The following is a 22,361-nucleotide window of genomic DNA, read 5'->3' on the forward strand; positions in this document are numbered from 1 at the left end:
GACAGCTGTAGTCTCCAACTGCAAAATTCATGCATTTGAAACATGAACTTTCATTTCTTACAGTGTCTGTAGCACACTTAGGAGAAAGAAGCTATGAAAGAGTAGAGTGGTAAATGGAAGCTGGTTATGCACATGCTTAGGTTAAATGAGAGTTGGACTGTACTTGGTTCTGTTGGCCAAATGGGGTAGCAAAACAGTGACTTCTGGGTGGAGAAAGTGTGCCAGTGAAAGAAGGGACCTGAGCTTGCTGAAGTTTCAGGCTGACCTCTGAAATTCTAAGTTAGTACAGTCAAAAATTAACTGGGTTTGGTTTTGATGACTATATATTCTTTCATTATATATAAATCAAACTTTAACTGATTTAACATGTCCTTTATTTTTAAATTTAATGCCAAATACATAGAAACCAGTAGTGGAAATATTTAGCAAAAGCAAAGCTGCTAATAATTAAATGCAAAGTCTCTGCCCTGAGGTGTTGAGCACTGAGGGTGAGGCAATGCAGCAGGATTGAGAGATGGCTCTTAAGAGAAGAAGCCTTTCCTGAAAAAGGGGTGCTAATGAGTGGTTTTAAAGTAATGAGTGGTTTGGGGACTGTTCTCCAAGGGCTAGTTTACTTAAGTAACACTTCTGTGATTTTCTTGCTCTGTTTTTTTTTGTAGGCATGCCTCCCATTCGGGACTTGGTGAGCCACTCCCCTAACCAGTCAGGTTAGCTATTCCAATCTCACCTCGGTTTTGCACTGCCTGTGTTTGTAGTAGTTACATGTCTCACACAACTTTGTCTAATTTTTTTTTTTAATTGTTTGGCTTATGTTTTTCAGTAGCATGTGCTGTGTGGGTGACTGACTTAAGCATACTTTCTCTGTGCCATTGCATACTACATACAGACATTTTTAATTTTCCAAAATAACGTCAGAGTTCATACCAGAGTAGATGTTTTGACTGTGTGGCACATTAGCTTTAAAATACAAAGTGTCTATTTTTTACCTTTTATGCTTACATGTTAAATTGACTCTTTGTGGTATTAAATGGATAATCTGCACAAGCCTGTGCTTTGGGGGAACACTTCACAGAGCTGTGGAGAACTCCTGGCTGGGCTCTTTTTGTTGTGAGTGCAGAGCTGATGCTTGTGTGGCACGTGGTGGAGACCCACAGCTCTGTGGTGTTTTCTGGTTGTGGTTGCTGTTAATTTCTGAGTAGTATTCTGGGGTGAATGTGCTGTGTGAGGCCTTGGGGACAGGCTGTACGAAAGCTCTGGAGCAGTGCAGGTGCTGCTCAGGGGGCTTGGTGCAGGCTCTGGTTTTGGCTGCACCGTGTGCCCATCTGGCTGCTCTGGGCACCCCCCTGAGGAGAACGTTCCGTGTTGCATGCCTCCTGTTTCCCTTGAGCGTGGGCTGATGTTCAGCCTCCTCAGCCCTCCCCTCTCTTCCCATGCAGTGCACTTGGCTGCTGCAGAGGTGCTCGGTCCAGCACACACCAGGGCCAGAGCTGCTGCTGGGCTGAGAGCAGGGAGAGAAAGTTGGGCAGGACAGTCCCTTCTGGGCGAGCTGCCCGCTGTGCTGCGATAGGCACAGGCACCATATCCTCCTCCTGGCAGCTCTCCTGGGCAGTGCCTGCTGCCAGGAAACACCGTGGAGACAACAGCTACAGCTGCTGGCTGGGGTCAGAAACAGACCTCAAGGCTTCTTCCTCTACCACAAACAGATACATGATAGTAACAAGCCAGGTTTACTTTTTTGGTTTTGTCATTTGATAATAAAGTTGCTTTTTAGCTTGTTTACTATTTAGTAAAAATCTTTACTTGAATACAGTTTTTCATAAGGAGCGAAGGTACAATAGTTGGCAAGGTGTAGTAGTGACAGTCTGTGGGTGCCAGTGTGCACTGGAACTGGGAAAGACGAGGGGAGCAAGGTTCAGGTATTCCTTAGTTTACACTTCTCAGTCCCACTGTTGATTCTAGACCATGTGATGGTACTTTAAAACAAACAGACTGCCTCAGAAAATACAATTTCCTGCAAACGTTTCCTGCCAAGGTAACTCATAGCTAGAAAGCATTAAATTGCAAGTTATTGACAAAAAACCTTAGCACACTGCCAGATTTTAAGAAATTCAGGGTTTGTTTTTGCTTTTTTCCAGGATTCAAGCAGATAAAAGTTCAATTGCAGCTTTTAAATAGTTTGGGGGAGAAAGCCAAGAGTAGGCTGTTAGGGGCTCATTTTGCTGTGCACCAGGTGAAGTGTGTTGCTAGCTGTAGTATTTCAGTTTTGAGGGTGTTTCTGTGGTGCCTGCCAGATACCAGAAAAAATCAGAGGTAACACCTTGCTTATTTAGCACTTGTATGCTTCACCTCAGGAATTCATGGGTTGTGGGGATGCAGACAGTATTTCAGAACAGTGGCTCAGACTGGCAGTCACTAACTCGCACACATCCAGGAAAAAGACTGTTAGTCAAGGTAGCTTTGCATTTAATAGGATGAAATTCTGGGTGACTGGAGGTTAATCATTATGGGCTGTTTGTGTATTGGCTCGTTGCAAACTAAGCATCGCATCTGAATTAGTGTAATAGAATTTTAATAAACACAAGCTTTCTGTCTGTGTTTTCTAGTGATGTGCATAGTGGGGTTTGTTTCCCATTTCACTCTGGCTTGTAGTCATGCCCTGTACCTCTCTCCACGCTGCCTTCAGGCTGTTTGCCATCTGTGTACTTCCATGGTGTTCTTAAAATCCATCCTCTTACTGGGATGATGCTTCTGTAATCAGGATTTTACTTTGTTAGAGCAGCTTTGATGCTGTTGCTTTTCTCATTTGTGAGAGTGCAGTCAACTCTTAGGGCTTTTAATATGGGTTAAATGCCTGTTTTTTAAAGTACCAGTGTGAGATATGAAGCCTGGGTGTTGGACAGTTGCTCAGGTAGTAACAGTGGTTTTTCCTAGTGAAAACATAAGCAGGCTCTGGGTTATGTTAAGCCAAAGGAATGCCCCACAGTTCTCCCAAGGATGTTGTGTGGTTCTCTTCTGCAGACCTGTGGAGCTGCCAGGCACTGCTGACTATAGCAGTGCTGCTTCTACCTCCCATGGGTCTTCTCCTGCTGCTCCCTGTCCCCGGCAGCCTCCTCCCACTTCACACCTAGGCCTTGGAAACACAAGAGGCTTATAAATCAGCATTATATTTTTAAAGTAGCCAGTCCCTAAATATTCTTTAAAAAAGGTTTTGAGAGAATGGAGGATTGATAGCTGTAGCAATTTGTCACTGTCTGTTCACAGGAACAAGGAGAATTTCATTAAGGTATTCAGGCAAAGTTGCTGCACCTTTTCTAGTCCTGTGTGCTGTAAAAATGCATTAAGAACCAGCAGGAGCTGTAAAACTTCTTTTCTCTTATCTTTAAGTACAAGCATTTTGAATAGTGTAAGTGAAGGCAAAACAGAGGACATTACAAAGAAAAACTGGTAGTTTTAAAGAACCTGAAGGGTTTCACAGTCAGTGAGGTGCAGTTTGCTGGGTGCACAGCCATGCACCATACACTGCTGTAGTGTCTCTTTCAGTGCTGGCAAGTACTAAGTAAAAACTTATGTTTTGTACTTGCGTTGTGTTGCTGGCTTTGTTACTATTTTTCACACTTTCCTAGTTTTGTCTTCAGTGCACCTGTCTTTGGCTTAATTTAACAACTGGGGGAGGTCTCTGCAGTAAAGCTTTAGTCATATGAGATGTAAACTGAGAGCACTTATTTTGTAGCAAGTATTCCTTGGTGCAGGTATTTAACCATGAGAAGTTTCTGAGTGAATTAGGAGGTATGTCTTCTTGATTCCCAGATGTGATCAGTTTATTCAGGGAAAAAGGAGCAGCAGTTCTTGTATAAACGAAGATGAGAAGTATCAGCTCAGCTACTTTGCTTCATCTGTACTTCTGCAGCAGGAGAACTTTAGATTGATCTTATGGTTTTGTGTCAGGTTGTTGTTGTATAAAAGTGAATATCATAAATAACTTGTTCCTACATCGTGTCCCTTGGTGGGGGTGTGAGGATGTGTGTTTCTCTGGCTGCTGTCACACAGTGATTGTCACTACGAGGTCAATTTATCCTGTTTAGATTTCTGCCTTTCAGAATATCTTTGATTTTTATATAGTATTTCAGCTTTTACTATGTGTACGCTGTTACAAAATCCTGTGTATGTGATGACACATAGCATTTTTCTTAAAAAAACTATTTCTCAAGAAAAAAAAAGAACTGTACTTTAGGAGTGCTTCTTGGTGCTTTCTGTGAGAGTGCAGCTCTGCGTGCTGGTGAGAAGTGTTCTAGGCTGCGTGTGGCAGGGTTCTGAGCAGCTGCACCAGGAAGCTTCCTCTGTCACCTTCAGTGATTGTAGTGTTAAAATGAGCAAAATAATTATGGGGTTAGTATCTCTATACTTTTTTTCTTCTGCTGCTTAATGAAGTAATAATACTAAATTTTTAATAATGCTCTCGGACTTTCCTTCTTCCCTTTAGATCTGAACCACAGTGGTCTAGGATCCCATTATGAAAACTCTCACTGGGGACCAGTCTCTTCAAATAGTGACTCCAGCACAAACTGGGATAAAGTTATTGTAGACGGCTCTGACAAAGAAGCATGGCCATCAATCACTGGCAGTGACCCAGAGCTGACATCAGAATGTATGGACACTGACTCTGCCTCCAGCTCTGGGTCAGAGAGAAACCTCGTGATAATGGCTTCAGGGAGCACAGGGGGTGACAGCGATGGCATTCGGAACGGCATTGGACATGGTTCTCAAAATAAGTTTGTGGTTGGTAGCAACAGCAATAATGTGGGCAATGGAAGTATTAGTGGGCCGTGGGGTTTGTCCCATGGAACCATAATAAGCACATGTCAAGTTTCTGTGGATGCTCCTGACAGCAAATCTGAAAGTAGCAACAATAGAATGAATGCTTGGGGCACCATAAACTCTTCATCAAATGGAGGGTTAAATCCAAGCACTTTGAATTCAAATGGCAACCATGGTGCCTGGCCTGTATTGGAGAACAATGGACATGCCCTGAAAGGGTCTATAGGGAGTGGTAATCCTGGCACAAGTATTCAGTGCAGTACCATAGGTCAGATATCTAATAGTCAGAGTATTAACTCTAAGGTGGGTGGTTCAGCCCATGGTTCCTGGGGAAGCCTTCAGGAAAACTGCGATTCTGAAGTAAATGGTACAAGGAAGGTTTCATTCAGTGGGCAACCTCAAAACCTTAACACTGAAATGAATGGACCAAATAACACTACTAACTTTATGACCTCTAGTTTACCAAACTCTGCTGGTTCAGTGCAGATTAACGAACTGCCTAATAATACAGGGCATGGGGCCTGGCACATGAGCACAATGAATCATTCTCAGATTCAGGCCTCTCCAGTTACAAACGGCACTTCCATCTCTCATCTTAGCAACGGTGAGGCAAAAAATGGTGGATCTTATGGTACTACATGGGGTGCCTATGGTTCTAATTACTCTGGAGACAAATGTTCAGGCCCAAACAGCCAAGCTAATGGTGACACTGTGAATGCAACTCTAATGCAGCCAGGCGTTAGCGGGCCTGGCAGCACTAACTTTCAAATCAACGGGAATAAAGGAGGAGGGGTGTGGGAGGCAGGGACAGTCAACTCCCAGAACATGCCGTGGGGAGGTGGAAATGGTGCCAGTGCTGGCGGGAGTCGAAGAGGATGGGGCAGCCCTGCCCAGAACACTGGCACTGCCATTTCCAACGGGGAATGGGGTAAACTGCCTAGTAATCAGCATTCCAATGAAAGTGTGAATGGAAACAGCAGGAAGTTTACAAACGGATGGAAATCTACTGAGGAGGATGACCTTAACAGCCAGAGTTCTGCTGCTTCTCAGCTGCCTGAGCAGAACAGCGCGTGGGCCAAAACAGGTACGGGGGACAGCGAAGGTAGTTCGGAGAGCACTGGATGCCACGAGGACAGAGTAGCTGCAGAGGGACAGAATCGTGAGAGGAGGAAGGTTGACCAGCACGCGTTGCTCCAAAGCATAGTGAACAGAACTGACTTAGATCCACGTGTCCTTTCCAACTCTGGTTGGGGACAGACTCCAATCAAACAGAACACTGCCTGGGATACCGAAACGTCACCGAGGGGTGAAAGAAAAACTGACAATGGGACAGAGGCCTGGGGAGGCTCTGTGACACAGACTTCCAGCTCAGGGGGGTGTGTGGATAGACCTAGCCCTAATAATAATGATACCTCATCTGTATCAGGGTGGGGAGATCCAAAGTCTGCTACAAGGTGGGGAGACTCCAAAGGGTCAAACAGCCAAGGGGGGTGGGAAGAAGATTCTGCTGCTACAGTAATGGTCAAGAGCAATCAATCATGGGGAAGTGGCAAAGAGGAAAAGTCATCTTGGAATGACGCACAGAAGATCAAACAGGGATGGGCAGATGGACAGAAGGCCAGCCAGGGTTGGGCAGTTTCTGCCGGTGATAGCTGGGGTGAAAATTCAAGAAATAACCATTGGGGTGAGGCTAAGAAGTCCAGTTCAGGAGGCAGCGACAGTGACAGATCAGTATCTGGTTGGAATGAGCCAGGTAAATCAAATTCTGTTACTTGGGGAGGTAATAATACAAACCCAAATAATTCTTCGGGATGGGATGAGCCTGCAAAATCTAATCAGAACCAGGGCTGGGGAGACCCTCCTAAATCCAGTCAGCCGCAGGTTTGGGGGGATTCATCAAAACCAATCAACTCTCCAGAATGGAACAAACAAGATGTTGGCTCTTGGGGGACATCATCTGCCACGAACAAACCCCCAGGGTCCGGCTGGCTGGGTGGGCCCATGCCAGCACCAGCAAAGGAGGAAGAGCCCACTGGCTGGGAAGAGCCGTCCCCAGAATCAATACGCCGTAAGATGGAAATTGATGATGGAACTTCTGCTTGGGGTGATCCAAGCAAATACAACTACAAAAATGTGAATATGTGGAATAAAAATGTCCCAAACAGTAGCAGCAGTTCAGACCAGCAAGCACAGGTACATCAGCAGCTACTGTCTTCAAGTGCCATGTCTAGCAAGGAGAGCAGTTCGGGTTCTGGTAAGGCTTGGTTTTACACAAACTTGTGCTTTCTGCTAATTGTAAACCGGTTATTTTTGTTCTTGTTTCATGTAACAATGTTTTAGTTTCAACGTGGGAGGGGGAAGGTACCAATGAAGCACCATTTTTATTTATAGAAAAAAAAATAATGGCAGTGCTCATAGATGTTTGATATTTTTATGGAGATTGAGAGATCTGTTCTAGTTCTAAACAGCTGAGTAATAGAGACTATAGGCAGCTCTACTGGAATTCTAGGGTGTGGGAACACAGAGAAAATACTTAGAATTGTGTCTGAGGAACAAAAGTGTTTTTCCACATTCGAGTCTAAAACAGTTAAAACTTGATGTTGCCAAAGAGCCACCCCGTCCCAGTCACTGAGTTGCTACGGGACAGAGTGAAGGGTGATGGCTTTATATGGACTCAAGCTCAGACACTCTGACCCTGTCGTTCTGGGAGCAGTGAATAATGGTCCTTGCAGATGAGCTCGTGTGGTGTTTATAAAGTATTTTGAGCTCTGTCTCTTTTTCAGGTGCAAAGAGGAATAGCTTAGATAAAAGAAGCAGCTTTTAGGAATTTAATATCTCAAAATGTCTATCATCAAAATGTAATTCTTTACGGATGAAGTTTGTATTTTTTGTAATACTTTTTTTAATGGAATAGCTTCCAGCTGTAGTAGTTACCTTCACAGCAAATGGAGGTGTGTGCTAATATGCTTTTTATTGTATGTTATGGATCTAGAAAAGGGAAAACACTCAAGTCTCTTTTAGACAGGTTTTTGAATCCTGTTTAAAAACATGCCAATAACTCATACTGCTTTAAAAGGTTGGGGAGAGCCTTCTACTCCAGCCACTACTGTAGATAATGGAACTTCAGCGTGGGGTAAACCCATGGATACTGGTACTAGCTGGGGAGAGCCCATCAGCGATGCAGCAGGCACCTCTGGCTGGGGAAACGCTTCTCTTGGTCAGCAGGCTTCAAGTAAACCTGGTGAGTGCTTTCTGCATCATCTCTGACTAAAGGTATTTGAGGATGGGGAGATAACCTCTGTCAAAGGTTTATGCCTTTGAGGGCCTTTTTCATCTTGAAGTAAACATCAGGCTAAGTTCAGCGTTAAAGGCAGTTAGTTGCTACTGAAATGTTCATGTGCTGGATTTGTTTTTCACCACCAGGGCCTAAATCTATGCAAGATAGTTGGTGTGGAGACGATATGCCATTGGCAGGCAGTCGTCAGACCAGCTGGGAGGAAGAGGAGGATGTAGAGATTGGAATGTGGAACAGCAGTTCTTCACAAGAAGCTAACCCATCTTTAAATTGGCCACCGTATATGAAGAAAATGCCCACAAAGGTAATGAGGAGGTTGGGTCGAGGTTTTCTGCATTTCTGTCATTTCTGAAAGCAGAGTCAGACCAGACTGCTGCCCTGAGAGGGGTGTCACAGGGCTTTGGTCTCCACTGCAAGCTGCGGTGGTGGCGGTGGAGAGGGGGGTGGGCAGCGTCTGCCAGGTGTCACAGGAATTCCTTTCTGTTTTTTAAGGGAATAATGAAAGGTGGAAATAAGCAAGATGAAGCATGGATCAATCCATTCATTAAGCAATTCACGAATCTCAGTTTTTCAGTAAGTATTTCCCTTCACCTGCCTTCACTGCCTTCTTGCAGTGCTGCTGGTAAGGCACAAAGATGAAAGCGCTTCATTGCCTAGTGTACACGCTCGTGGGATTTCTCTTCTTACTTCAGTCACCCATCCCTTTTCTTTGCATCCTCATTACAAAACCACCTATTTATTGATGAAAAGTGGTTTTGTAAACACTATCCAGGTATTCATCCAGTAGTCTGATGTTTTACTTACTCAGACAGATTTTGGTGAAGATAGCTGTTTATAATTAGGTAACAACGAAAGGGAGAAAGTGCTTTAAAAGAGCATGTGATTTATCTCAGTTTTTTCCTTGAAGGTTTGAATTGAAATAGTGTATAGGAATCTTTTTGTCTTAGATTTTAAAAATACTATTATTGAATAATTACAATTAATTTTATTACTTCAGAGAGAATCACCAGAAGAAACCATACAGAGCAATAAGATGGACATGTCTGGAGGTAAGAACAGGGGAGCCTAGCTGGGTTTTGTTGGTTCCTTTCCAGTCTCTTTTTTATTTTATATCCTTCTGTAAATTCCTTTTTAAAGATGATATATAATATATAGAGAGATTGTTTCCCTAAAGGAAAGGAATATTCTTGTAGAGGGAAAAAAATGGTGCATGTGAGTAAATACACACCTGAATCACCTGGTTGCTGTAGTTACATCACCCATAAATCAAGCTGAGCTTATCTATCTTAAACTGACATGAAAGAATGTTTTCAGGGTGTGGTGGGTTAGTTTCTTGTAACATAAGTATTTCGATTGACTTATGGATACCTTCACTAAATATAATGAGAAATGTGCCCAACACCACACTCACTCATTGTGGTGTATTCTTGGAAACACATTTTCAGTCATAAGAACTAAATTAGTACTGAACAATTATTTTAGAAATGTTAAAACTGCTCACAAATCATTTTACACTCAAGTTTAATTTTTATCTGAATCCACTTACTATTATGATTCCTCTAGCAAAGCCAAAATAGCATAATTCTTTAATACATGGATAACAATATATTATGATGATAGAATATTTAATTAAAAGTAATGGCACCATTGTAGTTTTTATTGTAGTTGCAGACTTTTTATTCCACTTTAAAATTGGGTATTTTCACTTTTGGGTTCATAGTCTGTTTTGTAAAGAAATTCTTTTGAATTTGGGATTTTAATATTAATGACAAGCCTCATATTTAAATTATTTCATGGGCTTTTTATTTGAATTCAAAACATCTGTTTGGAAAGTACTTCTCTTGCACTACATGCAGTGAAGTATTAAATGGACTCCTTTATTACTAAAGGAACTGGTTATATTTTGATCTGGCTTGCCTGGTGGAATTCATTATAAAAGATAACTTTAAAATTTGCTTTTAATAAACACAAATACTTCAAGTTTGTGAGGTGTTGGAGTTTTTTAGCTGAATAGTTTTTTTTCTTAACTGAATCAAATTCAGAGGCCTCTGAAATCCTACACAGATGTAAGTGATGTGATAACGATACTACTTCAAAGCCAAGATAATGCTTATTGCTTCTAAAAAAATGGCATTTGCAACTGGAAACTCGAGTTTAAATAATTACACACTTTTGTTTCCAAGAGAAAACTGAGAATAATGTTCTTGTGAAGCTGAGCAAAATCTGTTGACGCTTTGCTGCTTTTAAAGCTAAGCGGGTGTTTTGTTAGTGTCTAGCTTGAGAGCAGCATTAGTTCAGCTCTTCAGCAGCATGAACTGGTTTTCAGAGCATCTGGAAAACTGAGTAATCCTTCAGTGTTGTGCTCAATCTCTCACCTTTTCCAGGGTTGCTGCAAGACAAGCGGCTGGAGATGGATAAGCACGGCCTCGGCGTGGGAGAGTACAGTCGTGTGGTTGGGAAGGGCCCTGGCTCTCGTCCTCAGATTTCCAAAGAGTCTTCCATGGATCGCAGTCCTTACTTCGATAAGGTGAGTGGGTGTCTTGCTGCTGGACACTTCTCTGCTTCCTTGACTCTGCATATAGGCAGTTACCTGTGTTAGATTAGAGCTTTCTTATTAATCCGTAAGATGCGCTCTGTTCTTTAACTGACTGATAGATAATACTAAGCACTTTCTGTAGCACTTTTGCAGTGCAGATGACTAACCTGATCTCTTTTGTTTTCTGCCTATTTCCTGCTGGTGCTGGACTGTCCTGTGACTCTTCCCTTCTGCTCCTGGCAATGGTTTCTCCCTTCTGCTTGCTTGCTGGCTGGTTGTTGCGCATCGGTTTGTCTGCCCAAGCAGGATGGCATTGTAGCAGACGAGTCCCAAAACATGCAGTTTATGTCCAATCAAAACATGAAGCTTCCCCCTTCAAATAATGCACTACCTAACCAAGCCCTCGGCTCCCTAGCAGGGCTGGGTATGCAAAACTTGAATTCTGTTAGACAGGTAAGGCTGGGTGCGTATCCTTGGCATGTTACTTGACAGTATTTGATACCTTTTGATGTAACCTCCTAGCTACCCATGTGACTGCTAAGTGCTTAACTTCTAATTCTAATGTTTTGGGGTGGGAGAAGCAGCAGAGGAGGTTGATTATCACTGACTGTCTGTCCTTTCCCCAGAATGGCAATCCCAGTATGTTTGGTGTTGGTAATATAGCAGCACAGCCCAGGAGCATGCAGCAGCCTCCAGCACAACCTCTTAATTCATCTCAGCCTAATCCACGTGCTCAAGTGCCTCCTCCATTACTATCCCCTCAGGTAATGGAGTACATAAAACATTCTGTTTGTAAACTACCAGAGTGCTGCTTCAGAAAATTGTTTTTTGTTTATTGGTGTTCCTGATAATTCTGTACATACTTGAATATACTTACTTGGCTTGATGAGGGTTTTGGAAACTAGGCAACTGTTGACCAGAGATTATAATGCTCTACATTGAGTATAACTAATTACACATTGCTGTCAGTCACTCTTCATGCTGGTCCATTTTGCAGGTTCCAGTATCATTACTGAAGTATGCACCAAACAACGGTGGCCTGAGCCCACTTTTTGGCCCACAACAGGTAGCCATGTTGAATCAACTGTCCCAGTTAAACCAGCTTTCTCAGATCTCCCAGTTACAGGTAAGCTAACAAAGCTAGTCACTCTGTGTTCTGCTTAAAAGTCTAAGTAGAGACTTATGTCAGCTACAAACTGTTCTTAAAAAAACCACCACAAAACACTGTCTCCTAGCGGTTGTTGGCTCAGCAGCAAAAAGCCCAGAATCGAAGCATGCCTTCTGGTGGTCGTCAGCAGCAGGAGCAGCAGGTAAATAAACATGTTTATTACTAACTTTCAAACTGTCTCTGCAAGCTGTTTTTCATCCTGAGCTGCATTTCTTTTTACAAACTGTGTTCAAGTGTGCAAGAGCGAATGGTATTTTGACAAGCTTTAAAGGAGTGACTTAGCTCAGTGCTGGGGTTTTGCTGTGCTGAGATGCCCAGAACCCAAAGATGTGCTTCATTATCTTGAAAAGTGGAGAAGCTTTTGCCTAGTTATATTGTAACTGCTCTTGTTTTTTTAAGGGTCGATCTCTTAGTATGCAGCAACAGATGATGCAACAGTCCCGTCAGCTTGATCCAAACCTGTTAATGAAGCAGCAGACTCCACCCTCTCAACAGCAGTCACTCCATCAGCCCACCATGAAATCTTTCCTTGAGAATGTCATACCCCACACTACTCCTGAGCTGCAGAAAGGGCCGTTGCCAATAAATGCATTCAGCAGCTTCCCTATAGGTGGGTTCTCCGTCCTGATTTCGTGCAGTCAGTTGATGCTTCCATGACACACAGCCTTTCTTTCCTCCCCTGAAGGCAGCAGTGACTGTAATCCCCTTAGCACGTGTGATTTTGATGGCAGTAGTGCTTCTCTGTGGGACTTGTCCAGTTACCCTCGTTCACCAGAGAACTTTTTCCACCAGTACACTCGTTCCCAGAAGTGAATCAATGCTTTACATTCTTAAAGACTGTCTGTCTCCTTTTGTTTCTTTTTTTTATCCTCTGGGTCCCAAGGATGATACAAAGTCCTTTCACAGTTAAAGGACTTTTAGAAGTAGAATCTATGCAAAGAATCCATCAATGTGTTCTCATTTCTTTGATTTTTAAAAACACTTTCAATTAATCTGGAGTTGCATAGGTAGAACAAACTGTTGATTTCCCTTTTAGTGATTTTTGTCCAGGAAAGAAAGCTTTTGGCTCTGCGTTTTTAAAGAATGGTTGTCTCATTTCAGGCAAAATGTCTGAATGTTTATAAATACAAACATCTCCTGTTTCTTTCTCCCTACATTTTCAGGCTTCTGTCCAATTTCTACTTCAGAAATTCCAGGCTTGTATATTTTCTCCTTACTTTAGGTCCCTTTTTAATGCTATCTTTTACCTACTACAGCTATATACTGTTTACCTCTTCTTTCTTATCCCAGTTTTTTTCCTCTTCTTCAGTTTGCTTTTATTCTGTGCTATTCTAACCTGGTCATTTCTGTTGGGCTGATTTCCTTTGCATTCTCATTGCTCTTTGTAGAAAGTTTAACAGACTGCTGCTGAAATCCCTGTGCTGTGGGTGGGGTGTTAGGAGCCAGCAGGTCTGGCCGTGCTGCTGCTCTGCATGTGGCACACTGGGACTCTGCTTGTGGCCACTCAAGTCCAGGCTGCTGCTTCATAGTTGCTGGTGATGATTGGTATCAAGGTCCAACTATTGCTTTCTTTCAAAGGGCAAAGCATAAAAGTGAAGTTTGTTTAGCTCTCAGAGGCACTGTGTTAGGTCTAATGAGAGGAACATTGAACTTTCTCGCCTAGGTTCACGCTGAGTGGTGGCACCCTGCCTACGTTAGGCTCCTTTGTTTCATCTCTTGAGTTGAACTGTTGTATACTCTGGTTGAGTGGCTGCTTTCTCACCTTAGTCATTGCCACGTTTCAGGAGCCTGCAGCCTGTGTAAGATTGCTGTGAGGTCCCTTGGGAATCTGCAGCAGCGTAGGTACGAATCCTTTGGGATCCCTGTGGAGGAGTTCTGTGTAGTGACTTGAGCAAGTGCAGCCACACTCAGTCCAGAGATAAGAGCTTGAGGGTAGAAAGAGTAGCTTGCAGGAATATCTTCACTCTTGAGTGAAAAATTGAGTCAGGAGTAGTATTGGTAGCATCCTCCAAGTGCACAGAGTATTGTCGTGTAGTCGTATGAGGAGGAGCTGAACTTGCCAAGTTATCTTCTGGAAAACCTTGCAGGTATGTTATTTTCTCCATGTTCTAATATGAGTGTCAGGAGACCTAGCAACAAAAGCCAGGAGGTCCTGTTTATGCTCTGGGGACCTGAATTTGTTGAGATTTGCTAGATACTTGTTCTACAAAAGCAGAGATTTGGGGCAGGTAGAGGATGTCCTCCTTCCTAACTGACGAGTCCTGCAGTCACATTCCAACTGATTTATAGAATTAAGTGTTTCTAAATAACTTTTTTCTAGCAAATAGTGAGTACAGTGGAAGAACACAAAATCTTCCACAATTGGATGTGAAAAATTACTTCTGGGAAGACTGTTTAAATCATAGATTGTGTCCAGAGACTGGTGTTCATCCCCCAGCCGCAGGTTTGAAATGCAGAGCTCTGGTCATACAGCTGTGCCTGCCAAGGGCATGGCATTAACCTTACCAGCTAGATGAGCCTGTCTGCCAGCTTGTGATCCTTCTGACCCTTCTGGAGATCTGTCTTCTCCAAGAAGAAAGGTGACTGTTGTGCACTGGTTACTGCTCTGACAGCAGCAAAATGCCCGAGGGAAAAGAGTCAGAAAATGGATTGATTGGACTTTTCCTTTTTTTCTTGCTTCTGCTGTAGACAATTATTTTAGTAGGCTCTGAGTTTTAGTAAATATAAGACACTTCCTCTGAGGCTTTTCAAGGGGCTGCTTTTCTAGCATCAACATCTGCTCATGTCTTTGAGAAAAGCAAACAAAGAAAAGCCCCAGCCAAACAAAACACGCAAACCAGCTTCTGTATGACAGGGAATGTCGACTGAGGAACAGAATCAAGTTTCCAGTGTTGAGTGAAGGTATTTCTAGTGGAGATTTGAGAAGTTCCCTCTGTCTCTGGTCCTGAATTAAAATGTTGTAGTCCTTGGGCAGTTCCATGCAAAGTGCTCTGTGCTGGTGTGGTTCAGAAGCTGATGAGGTGTCCTGTGAACAGCCCAAATGAGAATGGGGGTAAGGCTGTAACTGCAGAGATGGGTACGTGACTTGTGCTGATGGGGGGAGGACAGACAGACCCTGCTGCTCAGCAGAGGGCTCTTGCTGTGTAGCTGCAGAGCACAGTGCTGCTCCTTCAGACAGATGAGACCTGCTGTGCTGCTCTTGGCAGTGCACGTTTTTCAGATGTTTATCCTTTAGTTCCTCTGACTTCCTCAATGGCTTCTTCTGCTGACTTTTTTTGCATGAAGACATCAGCTGAGAACTCGAGTGCTTTGCATTGCTTAGCTTAGCTGCTGCCTGTAGTAAGGCTGTTGTATTAAATGCTAAAATGTTTCTCAAAAACAGACTTGGAAGCATGAAACAACCAGAAATAGGCTCTCAAATGGTTATTGGGACAACAGCAGTAATTAGCAGAAGAAAAGCATTTAGTCTGTGTCTCATAAGCTGTGTATGTTTTTAGGAATGAACTCAAACTTGAATGTAAACATGGATATGAGCAGTATTAAAGAGCCACAGTCTCGCCTGAGGAAATGGACTACAGTAGACAGCATCTCTGTGAACACCTCGTTAGACCAGAACTCCAGCAAACATGGTAAGTGAGACGTGCCATGAGGTGGCTGTTGGCATCACCCATCAGATTCCCACATCTCATGTGGAAGATGCAGGTTTGCTCTGTTCAGGCCTGCAGCTGGAACCACTGTTGGTGCTGCTTGTAGCTGTGCAGATTTGTATTGTGTTATCTTCTACAGCAGCCATAAGCTTTCTTGAGTGCCTTTACTTACAGAAGTGATCTTGTGATCAGATTTAGTAGATGAGATCTCTCTTATAATGAGATTTAGTAGAAAAGTTGTACAGGATTCTTTTTTTAACCAGACTTCCCTGTAAGTGTGACTGTTGCTACTGGTTTTACCTTCATCTGGGTTGGAGTGCTTCCTATACATTTAATCCAAAAGCTTTACATTTCCTAACTCTGTCTACACATATTCTGGTCATGCCTGATGGTTTTTATTTACAGGTTTTGGTTATGAATGTGTATGTTTTAGAGGAGGTGGACTTGGTTGCTTTGTACTCCATTGCAGTAATCAGGATTCATATGACATTTCAACTGTTTCAGTTACTTGAAATCTCATCCAGTTAAAATTTGAGCCTACAGCACAAAGGTTCTGTGTCTAAAGATAGTTATAAAATGTCTCCAGTCTCCTGTTACTGTTCAGTCTTCAGATTGTTGGGGTATTTTTAGGTGTGTCAGCTGTTTTGCTGTAGGGAACGACCCGCTGCCTGAGGCATCTAGTGGAGACCTGCTGCTGCTGCACTCCTGGGCCTCATCTGGTCCTTACCCATGAGCAGAGCTCAGAAGTGTTGGTGCTACTGTACTTGTAGGAAACATTTCCTGATTTGTATTAGGAGTTTGATTATTTGAACTCCACACTGCATTCAATCACTAGTAAAAGCCATTTATTCCCTCAGAAGAGTAGAATGTCTTTGCCCTTGCTGTCTAACACCTTTTAAACTTCTCCTTATAAGACTTGCAGGGAGTCAGAGAGGTTGTGTACAGTGCTTTCATTCCTTGTTCTGCCTCCAGCAATTCCTGCCCCCCCCAGCAATATGAGTAGAATTTACAGAGCATTCTATAATTCTGTGGTTATTCCTGTGGCTTTCTCCTGAATTATTCAGAGATATTTCATTTTGGATCATACATTCCTGTATGACTTCCTGTCTCACTTGGCACCGTAAGAGGACGGTGTGCTGCTGGGTTTTCATGACTGCTTTACGTGGCCTTGGTGTTCTGTGTAGATGTATGTACATCTATAAAACCTGATACAAAACTAGTGATGATTTTTTCCCCCATCAGGTGCTATTTCAAGTGGTTTCAGGCTGGAAGAGTCTCCGTTCGTCCCGTACGACTTCCTGAACAGCAGTAACTCGCCAGCCAGTCCCCCCGGCTCCATTGGGGACGGCTGGCCCCGTGCCAAATCGCCTAACGGCTCCAGCAGTGTTAACTGGCCCCCAGGTACACCCCACCCACCCTGCCCAGCCCGGGGAGCCTGCAGATGTCTCTTCAGCAGGTCAAACCTGAGAGCAGTAGTCTCGTTGCACAAAGAGAAGGGTATCTCCTTGCTTTGAGACCCTTCCCTGGTGGGGCGGGGCCTCAGAAACTAGAAATGAAGTGGATAAAGTGAAAGGAAGACTGAGTTAAGTCAGTCGAATGCTTAACAGGTTTTGGGTTTTCAGTCCTGAAGAGGTGTATTGTTTAGACAGCTGTTTCCTGTTTAAGAAGAAAGATAAATTAAAATAAGCTTCTTTTCCCAATCTCTGTTCCTAGAGTTTCGTCCTGGTGAGCCATGGAAAGGTTATCCAAACATCGACCCTGAAACTGACCCTTACGTCACTCCTGGCAGTGTCATAAACAATCTTTCAATTAACACTGTGCGGGAAGTTGACCACCTCAGGGACAGGAACAGTGGTACGTCTGGGGGCTGCCCCTGTGGCTGCTGTGTGCTGGTGTTCCTTCAGCCCCACAGACTCTGCTTGGAGATGTGCTTGCTGCTCGCTCTGCTCCTTGTCTATCATTGTTATTGTGGCTTCCACAGCTGGAAAGCTGATCTGTGGCAACCCAGCAGCTCTTCCCAGAGCGGGGGCAGAGCGAGTGTTGCTGGTGTGTGTCCTGCTGTGGCTCCTGCACATGGCAGTGTGGTGACAACAGGCCAGCACAGCTCAGCAGCACAGCCCCTGCAGGGCTGTCACTGGCCTCCCTGCAGCCAGCACGGGGGCTGCCTGCTGTGGAGTGCACTTGCCACCACACCTTTGGATTGGGGAGGGAAGGAGGAGGAGGGGATCCCTGTCTGACTGTGCAGACTTTTTCAGCCTGCAGTGCCAGTCAGGCCTTTTAATCCTACTGCATTTGTGATGTGCTGGGACTGACTTCCGTCTTTGTTGTAGGGTCATCCTCATCTTTGAACACCACGCTGCCTTCAACTAGTGCCTGGTCATCCATTCGTGCCTCCAACTACAATGTTTCCCTCAGCAGTACAGCACAAAGCACTTCAGGTGATGTCTGCTTGTATTGCTCTGAGCTGGTGTTTCTTCCCCTGCTTCAGGGGGATACCAAACGTTAGTACAAAGTGTTTCAGAGGTCTCTGAGTGGTAACCTCACTGATTTTCGAAGTGGCCATTCTGATTTTACTCCATTTTAGCAGCTTTTATTTGCAGCAGGATGCTGGTTCCAGCAGCATAGTGATTGTGGTTGTCTTTTTGTGTCTTTTAGTAGCCAGAAACAGTGATTCCAAATCAACATGGTCTCCTGGATCAGTCACTAACACCTCTCTGGCTCATGAGCTGTGGAAGGTCCCTTTGCCACCTAAAAGCATCACTGCTCCATCCCGCCCACCTCCGGGGCTAACAGGCCAGAAACCACCCTTGTCCACTTGGGATAATTCCCTCCGTCTGGGTGGAGGATGGGGAAATTCTGATGCCAGATACACCCCTGGTAAGGATGTCTCTGTGTGTGGAGGGGTTGTGGTTTGTTACCAAGCTAGGGAGCCTGTCCTGTGTTCAGTCAGGTAATCTGTCACTGGTAGCTAACAGCTGGAGCAGTTGTCTTTCCAAAAGCAAGGGCTGGTCTCTGTATCCTGAGCCGGGCTGGAGCAGTTGCCCTGCTGAGTGGGGGTGTGCAGCACTGAGTGGCACTGGGGGTTTGTGTCCTCACTCTGAACCGCCTCTCCCCACGTTTGACACCTGTGAGCTGAGCACAGTGGCCTGTCACACACTGTTCAGAGTGGCTCATGCTGTCAGGAGTTGCCTCGTGGTGGTGCAGGGAGACTTCAGACAGGCTTCAAAACTCTCCTGAGCCTCCAGAGGGAGTCGAGACAAATCCACCTTTGTGTTTTTGTTACGATTCTCTGACAACAGTGTAGCTGCTTCTGACTGTATTCACATTCTCAAAGTGCTTCAGAAAGTAATAAAAAGAGCAGATGCAGAGATGACATCCTCTGCCATCCCAGAGCAGCCTTCCAGTGGTTTGGAGCCTGGGAAGGACGAGTCCCACGGGAGTTCTCTGTGTTTGTGGGCGTCCCCGTCGGGTGCCAGGCCCCAGCCGCCCGGCTGCTCAGCGTGGCAGGGCACTGACTCCCCTATTTTCCCTCATTCAGGTTCAAGCTGGGGTGAGAGCAGCTCAGGGAGAATAACAAATTGGCTTGTTCTAAAAAACCTTACACCTCAGGTAAGGCTGGAGGGCGTGGGGCCGGCGGAGGGCTCGGGCTGGGGTCACCCGGGCTGTCCTCACCTCCTGCCTCTGCTTCCTCCCCAGATCGATGGCTCAACCCTGCGTACCCTGTGCATGCAGCACGGCCCACTAATAACATTCCACCTTAACCTCCCACATGGTAATGCTTTGGTCCGTTACAGTTCAAAAGAAGAGGTAGTGAAGGCACAAAAATCTCTGCACATGTAAGTTGTTTCTTTCCTTCAGGGTGAGTTCTGAAGGCTGTCGGTGTCGGGGGGGTTTGCAGCACTGACAGCCCAGCACCCGCTGGGCTCACACCCCGAGGTGCTCGGGCTCCTTGTTGGCACGGAGGCCAAGGGAAGGAGAATCTCTGTTTGAACTGTGCTCTTGTTGTCCTTCGCAGGTGTGTTTTAGGGAACACTACTATTCTTGCTGAGTTTGCCAGTGAAGAGGAGATCAGTCGCTTCTTTGCACAAGGCCAGTCTCTGACTCCGTCTCCTGGCTGGCAATCTCTGGGATCCAGCCAGAACCGACTTGGATCCATTGACGGTTCCCATTCGTTCTCAAACCGTAATGATCTAAATCACTGGAATGGTGCTGGGCTGTCGGGAACTAGCAGTGGAGACCTTCATGGCACTTCACTTTGGGGGAGCCCCAACTATTCCACGAGCCTGTGGGGCACCCCGAGCAGCAATGACACCCGGGGAATTAGCAGCCCGTCCCCCATCAACGCTTTCCTTTCTGTTGACCACCTGGGTGGAGGTGGAGAGTCCATGTAACCTTTTACTTTTTTTCAACTAATAAACTGTGACCTCAAGATGTAACAAAGCAGCACTAATTTGGACTTTTCACCTACAGCGAGGGGGTCACCTGTGGAAACAGTTCCTTTCTGCACATTTTCCACTTTGTTTTAGCCCAAAACATATCAGTTTGAATACTTGAATCATGCAGGCCAATATTATAATGTGAAAAAGTATATATTTACACTTCCAGATAGTGCTATCCATATAAAACTGCTTGGAATGAGCTCATTTGTGTATATTCATCATGTTTATTCTTTGAATTCCATTTTTTTTTTTTCTTTTTCCTGGTTTTTTTTTTTTTGGCATTTTGCTGACGATGTTGGAGTATGAGCTTTTTTAACTTTGCACTGAATGATGTCCTCTCTGTCTAACGGGCAATACCGGGGAGGCAGCAGTTCACGTGTAAATGTTTACTCAAGGATGTTCTGAACAGACCGTGTGCGCTCTCTACTATGCCTTGATGTATGCCTACCTTCTCGTGGTGTCGTGGCGTTTCAAGATCAAGTGATGATACTGACTTAAGATTATGAATGAAAGTATTGCACCAGTTTTTTTCATGTATAAAACTAAAGAATTTAGCTCTACAGTTTAAAAAACTGTGGCCACAGCTGTGACTTGCAACCCAGCCTGCAAGCCAGGGGGGTCCTGCACTTTCAATAGGCTTTCAATTTTGTTTTGGGGGTGCCCGTTGTTGGGACCTTCTTGTTTACAGAATATTTTCTTTTTTGTTTTTTGAGAAAAATGTTTACTCTTCCATCATTTTAAAAATTTTTAAAAAGACAAAAAAAAAAAAAAAATTGAGAATGAAAAAGATGCTTTCTATCTCTGGGAATAACGAACAGTGTTTGGCCATGTCCTTTTGTTTTCTATTCCTGTATCCTAAATCAAAGAGCATGGCTCTCAGGAAAACCAGTTCCCCAGTAAAAACTCCTTGTAGTTTCTTATAGGAAAAAAAAAAATAAAAAATAAAAACTCAACTTTAAAAAATGATAATACTTATTGCTCTGTAAGACTTTTCTCTGCCAAAAAAAAAAAAAAAAAAAATGCTTCGATGTGGAGTTTGACATAACTGCTTTCTGAGGCTGTCTTTTTATTAGTGAGTGGTGGTGGTTTGCTAATAACCTGTAGTTATACAATTCTTTTGTAACCCATCGAGTGGCTCCGTTCCTGCTCTTGTGACTGTGTGAACGTTTAACTGTCGTACCTTAAAGCCGACCTGAGTAACTATGCATACTGTAACCAAGTTCTTGGGCTTACAGGATTGTTCCTTGTATAAAAGTTTTAAATGTTTAAAAGAAGTTCTCGCAAACACTTTCTTGCAAAAGTAACGAGTTACATCTTTCTTTTTTTTTTTGCCACAAAAGGTATTATATGATGCTTGTTTAGTCGACGAATTCAAGACTAGGCAAGGGTAAAAATTTTAACAGTGCAGAAATCGCCATCATTTCATTGCCTTGATTCTAACTGTTTGTGTCCGACGATGCAAAAGAAGTCAGTGGCTTTTAACTGTTTACAAATAGAATGTGATTGTAAAATGTACAGTTTGGTTGTGTTTGAATTATGAAGTTTCTCCAGATATTAATAAATCATGATGTTTTTGGCTGCTCAGCATATAACTGTCTATTTTTTGTGACTTTATTTGTAGGCTGTTTTCTATACGATGAAGATACCAACGCTATGATAGCTCTGTATTCCCATAGTTTGATTTCCTTTTAGCAACCTGATTTTTTTATGAACAGATCTGCGTTTTATTCTAGCGGAAATCTCCCTCGACGTGCCCACTAGGAGATGAGAATCTAAGCGTAGAGAACTGCAGCTTGCTTTTTCCTTTTCTATTCGAGCACCTTTGGGACCCCGTTGCCCTCATCCCCGGTAAACTTCAACCGCCCCGTTTCCAAACGACCCCACCATTTGTGCCCAGCTAGATGCTCAAGAGGACACTTGCAAATAAGGAGAGCATTTTGGAAAATAAACTTTAATGCTTAAAACGTACTGGTGTTTAAATTTATACCTCATTTACATTAATCATGATGAACAATGCAGCAGCGGCTTACTTTGTATTTCACTCTTCACAGTGGCTTAGCTTGTTCTGAAATGGCTGTAGGGCAGACCGTGTATGTACATAGTAGGATGTGACTCCAGAAATCTGTTAGACTTTATTTTCCAGTGGCCGGATGTAAGTCATTAACTGTCGGATGCCAGCATTGTGTGTTCCTAGACACTTCTCTGTAACTGCTTACTACGAAGCGCTGTCCCCAAGCCACAGCGGGCTCCTGCAGCCCGGCCCCGGCCGCGGGGCGCGCGGGCTCCCGGCTCTGCCTCGCGCGGGACCGACGTCTCCCCTGCCCTCCTTGTATCGTCCGAGTGTTTGAAACTCCCTCACTGAGCTTGTTACGTGGAAATAAAACGTGGTTGGTTTTAAAAGCTGAACCTCCTTGCCTGTGTTTTGGTCCGTGGCCTTCAGGCTGTCCAGCTCCTCTCCAGG

At 44.1% G+C, this 22,361-nt stretch overlaps 1 protein-coding gene across 1 annotated transcript; it reads left to right on the plus strand.

The window, feature by feature from the left end:
* Positions 1-661: 661 nt before the first annotated feature.
* Positions 662-22,098, plus strand: TNRC6A (trinucleotide repeat containing 6A). Its single transcript, XM_008947215.1, has 19 exons — positions 662-707; positions 4,481-7,069; positions 7,892-8,056; positions 8,239-8,414; positions 8,603-8,683; positions 9,108-9,159; positions 10,495-10,637; positions 11,273-11,410; positions 11,644-11,772; positions 11,882-11,956; positions 12,214-12,424; positions 15,312-15,443; positions 16,704-16,862; positions 17,175-17,315; positions 17,792-17,899; positions 18,117-18,338; positions 19,000-19,070; positions 19,158-19,297; positions 19,477-22,098. The coding sequence occupies exons 1-19, from the start codon at positions 662-664 to the stop codon at positions 19,850-19,852; spliced, it is 5,154 nt and encodes a 1,717-aa protein (XP_008945463.1). The 3' UTR covers positions 19,853-22,098.
* The last annotated feature ends 263 nt before the right edge of the window (positions 22,099-22,361 follow it).

Source organism: Merops nubicus, unplaced genomic scaffold (genome assembly GCF_000691845.1).
Source record: "Merops nubicus isolate BGI_N331 unplaced genomic scaffold, ASM69184v1 scaffold12759, whole genome shotgun sequence".
Classification (NCBI taxonomy): Eukaryota; Metazoa; Chordata; class Aves; order Coraciiformes; family Meropidae; genus Merops; species Merops nubicus.

Bases quoted from the DNA above. Each gene is read 5' to 3' on its own strand.
- TNRC6A (XM_008947215.1), top strand. From the start codon at position 662: ATGCCTCCCATTCGGGACTTGGTGAGCCACTCCCCTAACCAGTCAG. The intron at 9,160-10,494 runs GTAAGAACAGGG...CACCTTTTCCAG, and splicing joins TAAGATGGACATGTCTGGAG to GGTTGCTGCAAGACAAGCGG. The intron at 11,411-11,643 runs GTAATGGAGTAC...TCCATTTTGCAG, and splicing joins CTCCATTACTATCCCCTCAG to GTTCCAGTATCATTACTGAA.